At 43.2% G+C, this 15,626-nt stretch overlaps 2 protein-coding genes across 2 annotated transcripts in view; both read left to right on the top strand.

Moving 5' to 3' along the window:
- The window catches only part of LOC143986879 (uncharacterized), a 1,041,669-nt gene that overhangs the window by 337,418 nt on the left and 688,625 nt on the right, over window positions 1–15,626 (top strand). The window lies entirely within an intron of this gene.
- LOC143989744 (uncharacterized) lies at window positions 110–11,070 on the top strand. The gene is made up of 5 exons (XM_077490016.1): window positions 110–219; window positions 336–433; window positions 523–741; window positions 865–1,006; window positions 9,738–11,070. Exons 1-5 carry the CDS (start codon window positions 186–188, stop codon window positions 10,979–10,981), a joined length of 1,737 nt encoding a protein of 578 aa, XP_077346142.1. The 5' UTR covers window positions 110–185; the 3' UTR covers window positions 10,982–11,070.

The following is a 15,626-nucleotide window of genomic DNA, read 5'->3' as shown; positions in this document are numbered from 1 at the left end:
TTACTATATGTATTCAAATCTAGAGTTTTCCTCCTGAGAAATCTGGAGATCCTATGATAATCACATTGTCTCCACCTCCCTCCCTTTCTGATAGAATAGAGAAATAAGAAGATTCTAGAAGTCATCTCACCAGAGAGATCATTGAGCTGCTGACAGGACACGCAAGGGATGCTGGGAAGGACATCATGATGAACCATCAGCCTCCCCTCACATCACCAGGTAAGAGGAGACTTTATTGTAAAGGAGAGAGCAGTACGGAGGCTCCACCTAGATCCCCCATCATCTGATAAACACATAGAAACAATGTATTGAGTCAGTGTGTGTGTTTCCTACAGATGGATCCAGTAATGGGAACCCACCAGAGAGATGTCCCCGTCCTCTGTATTCCCGGGATTCCACACAGGAAGATCACACCATCCCCCACCATCATCAGGTAGATGAGGAACAATCACTGATAGTATCATTAGGATCTGTACATTATCTGCATTGTTACCATTTATGTCATTTTTATTATATATTCAGCAAGGAAACCTGAGAGATTCTAAAGTTGAAGTTAAAGAAGAGATAAAAGATGAGGATGGGGTGATGGAGAAGTCAGAGTTTCTAAAAGTGCACAAAGACCTGTACCAGGACACCATGGTAGAGACATCCAACTACAGAAACCCACCAGAGAGATGTCCCCGTCCTCTGTATTCCCGGGATTCCACACAGGAAGATCACACCATCCCTCAATGTTATAAGGTTAGTGGGATGGAGGTTATAAAACACAGACTCATGGAGACATTGTGTGGATTTTTTATGTGATGTCAAAATATTAAAGCTTATATTTTACAAATTATATTTCTTCAAATTTTCTTGATTTAGAGTGGAGATCCAATCGATATAGAATTTGAGGTGAAATCAGAAGTAGAAGAGAGGTATGTGAGGGATGATCAGCAGTCTATGGAGGAGGATGGAATAACGGGGACATTTATAGAGGAGGACACTCCTACAGAGATCAGCACAGGTGGGTCATTAACACTAAATACATTCCTCCACCCATACTGCTCACTGATTGGTCCAGAGTAGGGCGGGGACTGGGTGATATCAGCCTGTAATCCCCTGGTCACTTTCCTGAGCTGTGTTCCCCATCCTGTATTCCTGGATTTCTCTCGGATAATCTTCCTTCTCTGTGCTGCAGACACAATTTATGTATCTAGACTGGATTTATGGAGATTCTGGTGTTCAGCTGGTATAAATATGTTGATTTTCACCATAGGTGTTACTAGACCTAGGCACCTGGGGTATGTGTTTTGCGTCTTCTGCCCCGTACCGATTATGGCAAGATCTTTGACAGAACAATTCATCCCGGGTTTAGTTGCTCTGTTATTTGCTGGCTGTACCGGGTGGAGGGATATGTCTGTATAGTCTCAGACCCAAGTCACTGAGTGCAGTCTTAGGCGATGGGAGGCAGCAGTGTGGGACCTCTGCAACTTGTCTCATGTAAATAATGAATCTACCACTGCATACCAATATTACGAGTCCCGACCTTCACACTATATAATTTATATTGTACATTACATACTGCTGACCCCTGCACTATATACTCTATGTTGTACATTGCATCATTCTGATAATATGAAATCATATCTGTTGTATCTTATACAATATGTTGTACATTACATAGTCCTGATTTCTGCTCTCTCCCTTCTACCCACTGCTATACAGTATATACACATAATATGTATTCTCTTTTGTTATGCCCATTTCCTACCAGCTGGACATTTTATATCTGATGATTTGATTGGAGCACAGACTTTTACATGCTGATAATAATGTAATAATATTATTCTGACTCTGATTGTTGTGAAACGATCTATCCCTTGTGAGACCTCTATGACTGGCCTGTATAAGCAGATATAATCACTGAGGACAATCCTCATCAGATAGCTTGAACTCACCAATACCGATTTCCATCCACAAGAAGCCTTTATTCTGAACGTCAGATTACAGCAGATGACAGGATACAAACAGATGAACAGGTTGTGGTATTGTGGGGTCAAAAGATGATATTGTCTGTAGCTTACAATGTAGAATATATGTGCTCTGCTACATGAGGCTTGTTACTCCATTGCTGACTCAGGAAGTACAAAACACAGGAAGTACAAAACACAGGAAGTAGGGTGGAGCATTACATACAAAGGAAGTATGTTATAACATAATGGATAATGGTTAGGAAAACAATATATATATATATATATATATATATATATTCTATGCCCCGTTGGGGCAGCTTGCTCCCCGTCTGGTATGGTAAATGCCACTATATACATCAGAACGGTAGTGATGCAACTGCAAATAACAACAGTGCAATTTGCTGGATGTCTTGAAGACCTGAAAGACATAAAATAACATGCATATAATGCAATAACAATAACTCTTAATTTAAAACTTCAAGATATGTCAAATAAAGTTCAAGTCACTTTCTTCTTGAAATCATAGATAGGATCCAGCAGTGTAGGTAAACAAGTTCATGCTCTAAAGGGCAAGAGCAAAATAAGTTGATAGGTGATAGGTCTGATGAAAGTCTTTACAGTCCCTTGTCTTGAAACCTTCACCTCCACTTTATGTACTTTACCGTCATCACTAGGAACGCTCTTACAGTAAGTCCCATGGGCCATTCGATCCTTTCAGCTTGCTGGTCCTTAAGCAGAACAAGATCTCCAACTTGTATGTTAGGGTTCAGCCGTTGCCATTTTCTGCGTCTTTGCAGAGTAGAAAGATAATCCATCTTCCAACGATTCCAGAAGCAGTTGGCGAGGTGTTGCACTCGTTTCCACTGGTCATAGCACAGATTTCCTGCTTTAAAGTTTCCAGGTGGAACAGGAACAGACCCAAGCTTCTGGGTAAGAAGAGTAGCTGGGGTAAGGATAGTTAGGATCTTTGTCAGGTTCTATAAGACTGAAGACATCAGCTGTGGTTTCTTTTAGATGATATAGCAGGAATTCGGGACCTGTTATCCAAGAAGAATTTGCAAAGACACTGGCAGACACTGGCCTGGTGGCATGATCTGCAGGGTTAATTTCATATGGAACTGAAGTTGTTGAATCAGATGTGTAGAATCTGACGTCATCTATCTGAATGTCTAGCTCACGCAGTATGAAATCTGCTATTTCTACAGCTAGTACAGTCCCACAAAGTTCAAGCCTGGGAATTGTGTGTTCAGGCTTAGGTGCTAACTTAGCTTTCCCAAACAGAAACCCTATGTTGGCTTGATTAGAAGAATCTCTTACCTTGAGGTAAGCAAGAGCTGCTATGGCCTCGGTAGATGCATCTGAGAAGATGTGAAACTCTTTCCTCTGACTGGTGGCAAGGGAGGCAGAAGTGTAGCAGCGTGGTTTATGGATTACATCGTAGGCATGTAGAGATCGTTTCCAGGGCTCCCACTTTGAAAGCTGGTTTATTTGTAGTGGAGCATCCCAATCTTTAATAGTCTCTGAGATCAGTTTAAGTAAGGATTTACCTTGTATGGTGATGGGAGCTACGAATCTCAATGGATCGTATAGTCTGTTCTCTACTGACAGAATACCACGTTTGGTAAATGGCTTGTCTGCAGAGCTGACTTGAAAGCCGAAGGTGTCTTTTATTAAGTCCCACCGTAGGCCCAGACTTCTCTGTACGGGTGGTATGTCCATTCCCAGATTCAAGTCTTTAAACCCTGTGGCATGATCACCAGGTTGAAAGGCTTTCATAACAGCAACACTATTTGAAGCAATCTTGTGTAGTCTGAGGTTAGCCTTGGAAAGCATACCTTGTGTCCTTTGGCGCAGGTCTATGGCTTCTTCATCTGTAGGTAAAGCTGTTTTTTCGTGTGGATTTACATCAATAAACTCGTGTGACTCACTAGGTATATACCTAACTGGGTCCATAACATCTGGTAAGCCTCCTCTCAAGTGGTGGTGGATTTCTGCAAAGCATTCACTTAAGTCACTATAACTTCTCAAGATATTGCACTTTGTCACCATATTGTTTCACTTATGGACTCTTAACATGTTCACTTTGGTGGATATACGTATATAATTTTTTTTTTTTGTATATTTGGATATAGTGTTGTCTAAAACATAGAATCATTAATAGTGTTAATTTATGAGGAGTTTTTTCTTATCACTATTAAAGTTGATTGTATTTTAATATATATTTTTTACACTGGTAAAAGATTATATAGATATTGTTATATATATAATCTAAGCGTTGCACCTTTTTTATTATTTCACCATTTTGTTTGTTGCAGTAAGTCTGCGGTGCTGGCAGCTATTATTTATTTGTTGTTTGTGGACAGCGCGTTTTTTTCTCACTTTATATACAAATATTTAAGCCCGTCATCCACATAGAAGTCTCTCTCAATGAAGTGTCGAGCATCCATGCCATACTCTTTTTCTCCGTCAAGGGCGGTCCTTCCTAAACCATATGTTGCAACAGCAGATGAGGGACTATTTCCGAAAACATGTACCTTCATGCGGTATTCAATCATCTCATTGTCCATGTTGTTGTCACGGTGCCACAGAAACCTTAGAAAGTTCCGATGGTCTTCACATGCAATGAAACATTTGTTCAATGTCAGCAGTTATGGCAACTGGCTCTCTTCTGAATCTCATAAGTACATATACAAGGTTGGTTAGGTTTGAACCAGTGAGAAGAACTTGGCACTGGAGTCAAATACTACCCTGATTTGCTTTGGCTTTACGTGGATGATACACTCCGAAGAAAGGCGGGTACCAGCACTCATCGTGTCCTTGAAGTGGTGGAGCTGGTTCGGCTTGATCATTGTCAAAGACCCTTTTCATAAATATTAAACTATAGTGTAGCGCTAAAAAAGAAAAGTGACCTTATATATAACTTTTCAGTAATCTCACAGTATTAAATAAATGTCAAACCAAGATTATATAACATTCATTTGAAAATAATATTCATCCAAATACACCTTATGTGCACAATTTTTTGTGTAAAAAAATTAAATAAAAGATGAAAATATCTGGTTATAAAATATAAAGTGATGCAAAGAAGTCCAAAAAGAGATACAAAAAAGTCTCTTATAGATATTGATCCAATCCACACGTGAAGTAGAAATCACCGTCCACCTTCTTTATATGAAGACAGCATGCAGACACCACGTGGTATTCCCATCACCAGTTATGATATAGGCTTACCAGATATAATGGATCCAAACGAATATACATTCGAAGGATCACAAAGGCTTATGCACTCTTATGCAGATCTCTCAAAGATAAATTCTCCAGGGAACTTTCAGATCAAACTATTCCATTCAAGTACTTAATAATGAAATATCTTCAGCAATGTAATCCAGCTCACATTGTCGAACCCATGCAAAAGGAAATAGGGGCCACAATAGTGTAATTCTGTTTTAAAAGAAAATTTTATAAAAAAGGTAATGAACTTACATGTATACAATGAATCAAGCGCTTATTTCATAAAAAACACAGCTGCAGTAGGAGTACCGACGCGTTTCGTCCTCAAAAGACGTCATCTGGGGACTAAAAGCAATGAAATGGTCCTTCATTTCAGGCCTGTTCTTTAGTGTTTGTTGAAGTGAATTGAATCTGGATAGAGCCTGTTCACGATTGTTTGGGAGTTTAACCCTTGCAGCACGAAGAGGTAATGGTGCAACCCAGCTGTTAGACTCATCCTGGAAGAATTCCTTTGTCCATTATTTTGATGAACTCTCTGTCTTCGACTGACAAAGATTTTGTGGTCATCGCTTGTAGTACAAAACACTGTGGTACCTAGGTTGTCATCACAAAGGTTAGGAGTAACATCTGGTACTTGGATGATGTCAAGAGGCTTCTCTTTTACTTTGTAATGGCGAGGGCACTGTTTGAAGTGTGATGCACATCCATTTCCTAACATGTAAGTTTTGAAGGAGTGGATCTCAGATGATGTACGCATTCTATCCAAGCATACGCTGCCCACGATTACCCAGCCTAGATCAAGTTTTTGTGCGTAAGGGGCATCATCAGGTTCATTGCACTGCTTGCGTACTCTGAGAATGTCTCTTCCTAGCAAGATCCAGATTTCAACATTCATGTCCATTGCAGGAATTTCATTAACAAGGTGCCTCAAGTGAGGATGGTGATATGCAGCCTCTGGAGTAGGAATTTCTTCCCTTTTGTCTGGTATCTGGTCACACTCGATTAATGTTGGTAGAGGGTTGATACCCTCTCCCTTATTGATATGAGAGACCATGAACCCATTGGCCCTTCTACCGAAGGTCTCTTCATGACCAGAACAGGTTCTGAGAGTATACGGGAATGCGTGTCCCTCTATACCAAAGATCTCAAAGAATTTAGGCTTAACCAGGGATCTGTTGCTCTGTTCATCTATTATGGCATACATCCTGATAGCTTCCTCGGGTCGACCCTTTGGGTACATCTTGACTAGGCATATCTTAGTGCAGCATTTGTGATCTAAGCCTTCCCCACAGACTTCTGTGCATGAAGAAGAAACGTTAGCTGTGGCTGGAGCATGACCTTGTTGCTCCCCGCCATGACTTGAGACAGGGCTAGTGGTAGGAGGCTGCTGTGAATTGTCTGAGGGTGGGCCCGGGTGCATAGCTGTAACATGTCTGTCGCTACTGCATTCTGTGCACTTGATGACAACTTTACAGTCTTTAGCAAAATGTCCATAACAAGCACAGCACCTGTAGCATATTCCAAGTTTGTGAAGAATTTCCCTGCACTCTTGTACTGTCTTTGCCCTAAGCCCACGACATTTCTTTAGGGGGTGAGGCTTCTTGTGAATAGGGCACTGACGATTAGGATTTTTATCTCTGTCACCCGAATCGCTCTGGTGAGCGGGAGAGGATACGGGTGGTGAAATGTCTGTCCTTTTAACAGATATTGCTCTATTAAAGTCTCTACATTTATCTGCTCTGTTATCATACCTTGATGAAGATGATGATGAAGCAGGCAGGTTGGGTTCAATGAAGCTAAAGCTGGGATCGTTTCTTGTCCAGGCTTGATCACTGGTGAACCTGCAAAAATATGCGAATGGAGGAAAAGATACGTTATAGTCTCTTTTGTATCTTGAGCCCTGTTGTGCCCATTTCTCTTGCAGGCCATATGGCAGTTTAGACACCACTGGATTGACACCATGAGCAGTGTCCAGGAAGCTTAGTCCAGGTAGACTGGCCCACTCCAGCTCCATGAGAAGGTCACTCAGATCTTGGAGCTTGTGATAGTCTTTGTTTCCTATTTTTGGGAGGTTTTGCAGTCTCTTGAATAGAGCGCTCTCTATTGCTTCAGAGCTACCATAGGCTTGCTCAAGTCTTGCCCATGCAGCAACAAGACCTGTATCTGGGTGGTCGACATGCACTGTTCTCAGTCTTTTAACGCGATCTGCAGATTCTGGCCCTAGCCAATTTATGAGCAAATCAAGTTCCTCCTTGGTATTAAGGTTGAGATCAGCAATAGCAGCTTTGAAGGTTGATCTCCAGGTCCTGTAGCTCTCCGGACAGTCATCAAACCTTGAGAGGGTAGTGTTAATGAGCTCACGGCGTACCATATATCTGGCAAAGTCATTCAAGTCTGGTCTCTCACTCTTCGCTGCCAAAGTAACTTGTGGAACCCCTCGGGTGTGAAAGTTCTCTGGTGAAGTAGGGTGAGGTTTGCCAGGATGAAACAATGTTGCAAGAGCGTTTAACTGTGGTGTAGTTCCTAAGGCTTGTGCTGGCTGTGGCTTGAGCTGTGGTTTGTCACTGGAAATGACCTTGTTGTCAGCAAGAGGTGATGCGGTTTGCTGCATAGATGCACTTGTGTTGTAGACTTGAAGAGACTCAGGCATTTGGAGCTGGAGCTGAGAAGTCTCTGTGTTAAGAGTAAGAACAGTGTTGTTAGTAAGACGTACAGGAGATACCTCCATATCATTGCAAGTATTATGCTTTAGTACATATTCACTGGTGCGTTCAACTGGGTCTTGCAGTTCCACTGGGATGGACCAGTTTGAGTTAGCACTTTCTCCCATCGCTTGTTCGAGAACTCTCACCCTTGCTAGAGCAGCTGCTTCTTCCTTTTCCATTTGCAGAATCTTTATTTGGGAATCTGCCTCTGCTCGTTGAGCTGCCATCTCTGCTTCAAGAGTTTTTCTTTGAGCATCCAGCTCTGCTTGACGAGCTTTGCTCTGAGCTTCCATCTCTGCTTGGCGAGCTTTGCTCTGAGCTTCCATCTCTGCTTGGCGATCTTCCATCTCTGCTTGGCGAGCTTTGCTCTGAGCTTCCATCTCTGCTTGACGAGCTTTGCTCTGAGCTTCCATCTCTGCTTGGCGAGCTTTGCTCTGAGCTTCCATCTCTGCTTGACGATCTTCCATCTCTGCTTGGCGAGCTTTGCTCTGAGCTTCCATCTCTGCTTGACGAGCTTTGCTCTGAGCTTCCATCTCTGCTTGGCGAGCTTCCATCTCTGCTTGACGAGCTTTGCTCTGAGCTTCCATTTCTACTTGGCGAGCTTCCATCTCTGCTTGGCGAGCTTTGCTCTGAGCTTCCATCTCTGCTTGTTGAGCTTCCATCTCTGCTTGGCGAGCTTTGCTCTGAGCTTCCATCTCTGCTTGGCGAGCTCCCATCTCTGCTTGGTGAGCTTTGCTCTGAGCTTCCATCTCTGCTTGGCAATTTACCATCTTTGCATGGCGAGCTGCCTTTTGTTTTTCTACTTCTGCTTCCTTTCTGATAAAGGAGCTTCGCACTTCTGGAGCGAGAGGATCTAAAAGAACGTGCTGTGTGCTTGGTTGATGTGGATCTGTGAGATCTGGTCTCCTGCAGTTAAGTAATGTGGAGTTCTGCCTTACACTTTTGTACTAAGAGATCCCTTTGTTAGTTTAGTGTATCAGTCCTGGTCAGTTCTGCTGAAGAGTCCTCTATATTACAGTCCTGCAAGAAAGCTGTGTATTTTGCAAACAGCCGCTGGTAGCGTTCGTACGTGTGAGATAAGCGATCTATAGAGTCTCTTAGTTCAGCTGGTCGATCATTAAAGTGTGACAAAACTGACATGGAGTGTGAAGTTCTGTCCCATAAGTCTGACAGATTGCTGGAGATCTCATCTCTAGCGGTTTCATAGTTTTCTGTGAGTTTCCGTGTAGGTTTTATTGTATGTTTGGGTCTTACACTCTGTTCGGCAATATCTGCAGAATCTGCTCCCTGTACATCAGAGGCATGATGAATCTGCGTTGGTTCAGCTACAGAAGGATGCTCAGAGTCTTGTCATTTTGCATGTTTTTTGCAAAAAAAACGTTTTTAACATTCACATGAGGTGCAGTAAACATGTGCGACCATGTGCTTCACAAGATGGCGGATGGCACCGAGCTTGATTGCAGATCAGGCACACACATATACACAGCAGGCTGTGGGAATTCTATGCATCTTTTGACTATTCTGACTCCGATTGTTGTGAAGTGATCTATCCCTTGTGAGACCTCTATGCCTGGCCTGTATAAGCAGATTTAATCACCAAGGACAATCCTCATCAGATAGCTTGAACTCACCAAATACCGATTTCCATCCATAAACCATAATTGGCCAAATAATCAATTCTGAAAATAATTATTAGTTGCCGCCCTACAGAGGACCCATTTACTAGTTACCTTGAGGGGGGAATTGTAAGATCCTCAGAGACAAAGCTGCCTGATGTGGGCGGAGTCCTGGTTTAGGGGAACCAATCTGCTCATGTCTAATAATAACTTTTTTATTTCTATTTTAGCAGATGGACGGGAGATGAGGAAAACCTCAGAGGATTGTCTCACTTTGTCTCCAGACTGTAAAGTAGAAGATGAGGACATCACACAGTATAGTCCAGGAGAAAATCCAACTACCTCAAATGTCCATCCGGCACCACACAGTGTAGATGGACCATCGTATTCCTCTTATCCTGAGGAACCTCAGACTGTGAGGGACGGTGCCGTCCTTCCAACAGAGAAGAGGTTTTCCTGTACTGAGTGTGGGAAGTGTTTCCATTATAAATCCCATCTTAATGTGCATAAAAGAACTCACACAGGAGAGAAGCCGTATTGCTGTCCTGAGTGTGGAAAATGTTTTTCAGTGAAGTCGCATCTTTACAAACATCAGAGATCTCACACAGGAGAGAAGCCATATTCCTGTCCTGAGTGTGGGAAATGTTTTTCACAGAAGTCCAATCTTTACCCACATCAGAGATCTCACACGGGGGAGAAGCCATATTCCTGTCCTGAGTGTGGGAAATGTTTTTCAGAGAAGTCCAGTCTTTACAAACATCTGAGATCTCACACCGGGGAGAAGCCGTATTCCTGTACTGAGTGCGGGAAATGTTTTTTATTGAAGGCCAATCTTTCAACACATCAGAGATCTCACACTGGGCAGAAGCTGTATTCCTGTACTGAGTGTGGGAAATGTTTTTCACAGAAGTGTGATCTTTACACACATCAGAGATCTCACACAGGTGAAAAGCCATATTCCTGTCCTGAGTGTGGGAAATGTTTTTCGGAGAAGTACAGTCTTTACAAACATCAGAGATCTCACACGGGGGAGAAGCCGTATTTCTGTCCTGAGTGCGGTAAATATTTTTCATGGAAGTCCAATCTTTCCGCACATCAGAGATCTCACACGGGAGAGAAGGCGTATCCCTGTCCTGATTGCGGGAAATGTTTTTCACAGAAGTCCCATCTTTATAACCATCAGAGATCTCACACGGGGGAAAAGCTGTATTCCTGTCCTGAGTGCGGGAAATGTTTTTCACAGAAGTCCCATCTTTCCACACATCAGAGATCTCACACGGGGGAGAAGCCGTATTCCTGTCCTGAATGCGGGAAAAGTTTTTCACAGAAGTCCCATCTTTCCACACATCAGAGATCTCACACAGGGGAGAAGCCGTATTCCTGTTCTGAGTGCGGGAAATGTTTTTCACAGAAGCCCCATCTTTACACACATCAGAGATCTCACACGGAGGAGAAGCCGCATTCCTGTCTGTAATGCTTTGCGTCTATCTATTAAGTTCTTGTGGTAAAACCAAGGAAGCTTAGACTTCTGAAGTGTATCAATGCTTTACTAAACAGGGAAAAATCTGCACATACAAACTGTAGGATGAACAATACAACACAACTTATAACTTACAAAATATATGCCTACACATATAAACATGTACAATTTGTACACATTAAGTAAACTAAACAATTACTCAACTTAGGGGTCAAGATGTCCTCCATGGTCCTTTTGCTGAGTCCAACTCACACAGTTCTCCAGCTTCTGGCAGCCAGGTCTCCTCTTTGTCCTTCCAAATACAACCCTCTTGACCAAATACATGTTTTTTCCAAACCCTCCCCAAGCCCCTCCCACCCATTTCCTGTATACCCCAACTTCCTGCAAAGAACATCCTGTCTCAGTTATTTACATATCAATGGAGGGGAAGGGCCTCTATAAACATACGCTCTTACCAAACCTAACTATATTATTGCTATCAAGACAATATACAAAATTGGCCATAGCAACACACTGTCCTGAGTGCGGGAAATGTTTTTGACAGAAGTCCCCTCTTTCCAAACATCAGAGATCTCACACGGGGGAGAAGCCGTATTCCTGTCCTGAGTGAATTGTTCCTCACTGAAGTCCTGTTTTCCTGTACATCAGGGATCCCACACAAACCTCGAGGTGTATTAGTGTCTTGAGTGTGGGAAATGTCTCTCAAGTGTGGAAGAAGCACACCCTGATATACACCTCAGATATACTCCATGGCTGATCTTCATCATGTAAGAAACAGTTCCAGGGGTGTGGACATTTTTTGAAAAAACGACTTGTCCAAGGGGTCCCAATATCCTTCTCCCTTATGACAATCTCCTTCTCCCATATGACAACCTCCTTCTCCCATATGACAACCTCCTTGTCCCTTATGACAACCTCCTTCTCCCTTATGACAATCTCTTTCTCCCTTATGACAATCTCTTTCTCCCATATGACAATCTCCTTGTCCCATATGACAATCTCCCTGTCCCTTATGACAATCTCCTTGTCCCATATGACAATCTCCCTGTCCCTTATGACAATCTCCCTGTCCCTTATGACAATCTCCTTGTCCCATATGACAAGCTCCTTGTCCCTTATGACAATCTCCTCCCTTCTGTTATAAAATTTTGTAAATAAGTAAGTTTTCTTCTTCACTGATGAGGTGGCACTAATATGCAGCACTGATGAAGAGGTACTGACAACCATCCCTGATGGGCACTGATTAGCATCCCTGGTGGGCACCCATTGGCATCCCTGGTGAGTATTGATTGGCATCCCTAGTGGGCACTGATAGGCATACCTGATGGGCACTGATTGGCATCACACGCGGGCACTGCTGAGCATCACTGATGGGGCACTGGGGATCATCGCTGAGGTGCCTGTACTGATAATCAATGCCGGATATCAGTGCAGATCCCCCCTGTCAGGAGAGCTGCTAATCGTGTCTCCTCTACTTGCGCCTTGTCAGCATGAATAAAGGAAACCCGATAACCGACACTTCCTGGTTACAATATAATTAGCTTTGTTTGGACACAGCTGATCACATGGTAAAGAGCCTACGTCATAGGCTCTTTACCGAGTTTGGAGATACTGTGTGTCAGAGCGACACCACACCACTGATTGCCACGCGCGCGAGCGGCTTATTCATCTGGACATCATATGACATCCACTCAGGACATTCTGCTATAGGCCTGGCGGGAAGGAGTTAAAAAATCATTTTAGGCCTGAAGATTATATAAACCCCCCAAAACATGATATATTTTCTAAAAGCAGACACCCTAGATATTAAAATAGTGGTAGTTCCATTATTTTTTTTTTGTAACACAATGTTACTGCAAAAGTCTAGGAAACGCAACATTTCAGTAAAAAACACTAAAGTTCATTTTAAGGGGTCCAAAAATGCAGTAAATTACCCAATTTTTTGGTAATATAAAAAAGCCAAGGTTGCACTGAGTAAATAGATACCCAACACAAACCTTAAATTTGTGTGCACCTGTGAAATGGTGACAGACTTCAGTACCCTATATTTTCTATAGGTGATGATTTAAAAGCCCCCTATAGGTCACCAGTTTAGTGTTAGCCCTTGTACACACGATCGGAGATTCCGACGGAATGTGCCCGATCGGAGCGTTTTGTCGGATATTCCGACTGTGTGTGGTCTGCATCGGACTGTTTCCGTCGGAATATCCATCGGACCAAATTTTCCAACTTGCCGGAAATATTTTCCGACAAAATGAAAATGCTCCGATCGGACATACTCCGATCATGTGTAGAGCATTCCGATCGGACAAAGTGCCACGCATGCTCAGATCAAATTCCTACATCAAAGCTATTGGCTACTAGCTTGAACGTAGTCCCATCGTAACGAAATTACATCATCACGTTCTGAAAGATCAGATTTTCTGACAACTTTGTCCGACCGTGTGTATGCAACAGTTTCGGACAAGATCCGTCGGACAAAATCCGACGGACAAAATCCGACAGATTTGGTTGTCGGAATCTCCGACCGTGTGTACAAGGGCTAACAGAGGAGGTCTGGTGACAGAATTATTGCTCTCATTCCAGTGATATGTAACATGTGTATCCCAATCGTTTTCACGTAAGTGCTTCAACGTGTGAATTTATGTTTGAATATGTGGGGGTTGGGCCTCATTTTTTTGGGGGGGTATGTGCCTGGGTTTAAATTAAATTTTGTACAATTAAAATAAATTATTTTTTCATTACATAGAGCAGCCTTTTTCAATCAGAGTGCCTAAGGCCGCGTACACACGAGAGGATTGTCCGTCCAACTAAGTCCGTCAGACAATCCGACAGACAGTCCGTCCTACTTTCGAATGAACGGACTTGACCACACACGATAAACAGACAGTCCGCCGAAAGCTTGCGCGATGACGTGTACAGCACGTACGACGGGACTAGAAATACGACGTCCACTGCAATGCAACCTTTCACCGTGTAAATCCTTTCTGAGCATGCGCCATACTTAGTCCGTCAAACTAGCCTACTCACGAGCGGACTGTCCGCTGAAACCAAAGTTGGACGGACAATATTATGGAAATTCCGAAAGACTTAGTCCGCCAGACTGTCCGCTGAAAAAGTCCGCTGAAGCCCACACACGAGCGGACTGTCCGCTGAAACACGTTTCAGCAGACTAAGTTGGACGGACAATCCTCTCGTGTGTACGCGGCCTTAGTGTTTCTTTAGGGGAGCCTTGGCAAAATGCCGAACAATTGCCTCAAAATTGTATACAAGCCAGAGGGTGGATGAAGACTTTTAGTTACACAAAGCCACAGGTTTTCATTGTACACCATTACAACCTTCTAGCTGCCAACCTCCTAATAATGACCAATGACATCATGAGTTGATAAGGAAGATGTCAGTTGCCTGAATATAATCCTTGTGTGACCCTCCCTTAACCCTCTCACTCAGCTTTGGGGTCTCATTAGCTGAGTGGTGGAGAAGAGAAACATTGGAATAATAGTCAGTCAGTTTGCAAAAGTGTATTTGCTTTGGAAGAATAAATCACTTATAACGTTGGGTGTCCTACGTTTATTGATGTTGATGTATTATGTAGAACTATTAAAATAGTTTTTACATTTTAGACTGTCCATAATTTTGGAGGGTGCCTGAAGACTCCATAATTTTAAAGGGACTAAAAAAGGTTGAGAAACACTTATGCTGCGTACACACAATCAGAATTCCGGCCAGAAAAAGAACGATGAGAGCTTTTCATGGGAAAATGCGACCGTGTGTATGCTCCATCGTTACTGCAAGTTTAACGCCGTATATTTCATTGTGTTAGTGCAAGTTTAACGTTGTATATTTCATTGTGTTAGTGCAAGTTTAACGTAGTATAGTTCTGTGCGTTACTGCACATTTGACGCAGTATATTATAGTGTATCCGGGGGCTGTGTCTGCGTAGTGAGTACTCAAATTAAAGTGCACCAAACACCACTTTCCATTGATTAAAGTGCATCCCCTTAGGTTTTCTGAGGCTACAATTTTTATCTGTCCACTCATTCATAATGGGATTCGATGTTATGGATATAAAAATCACTAGTGCCTCCACTATTACCCTCTGTCCTATGCTCAATGCTCTCTCTTCTTCTAAACCATCCCCCCAACACCTAGTTTAAAAGCCCCTCAAACTTCTCAGCCACCTTTTTAACCAGCAGAGCTGCACCCCCCCCCCCATTAGGGTGCAGCCCATCCCTACTAAAGAGCCGGTACCAACTGAGAAGTCAGCCGAGTTGGCGCTGCCTGGCCGTTCGTTCTGCCGCGGGGAGGGGGGCTTTCACCCGCTGAGCTGAGAAGAGGCTGAGACTCAGAGAGACTGTCTGGACTGCCCCATCCCAAGAGGGAGAGAGAGAATGTAGGGAGGCGGGGCGGACACTGAAAAATGAAGTCAGCGGACCAGCTGACACTAATGGAGTGAAGGGAAGGGTCTCTCTCTCTCTCCCCATGAGGAAAGGCACCCCTGGAGGCATTCAAGTAAGTGACTGTCTGGCGATTCGAATTGCAGTGCAATTGATCTATCCCAAGTCCTCCACCACCTCTGCTTCTTACTGATCCCATCCCTACCCACCCACCATCATTTCTACAACAGAGGTGATGGAGT

This window comes from Lithobates pipiens, unplaced genomic scaffold (assembly GCF_037356315.1).
Source record: "Lithobates pipiens isolate NorthernLeopardFrog02 unplaced genomic scaffold, aLitPip1_a1.2 Scaffold_18, whole genome shotgun sequence".
NCBI lineage: Eukaryota > Metazoa > Chordata > Amphibia > Anura > Ranidae > Lithobates > Lithobates pipiens.
Note: the sequence above shows the minus strand (reverse complement) of the source record. Positions and strands in the feature narration are given on the sequence as shown.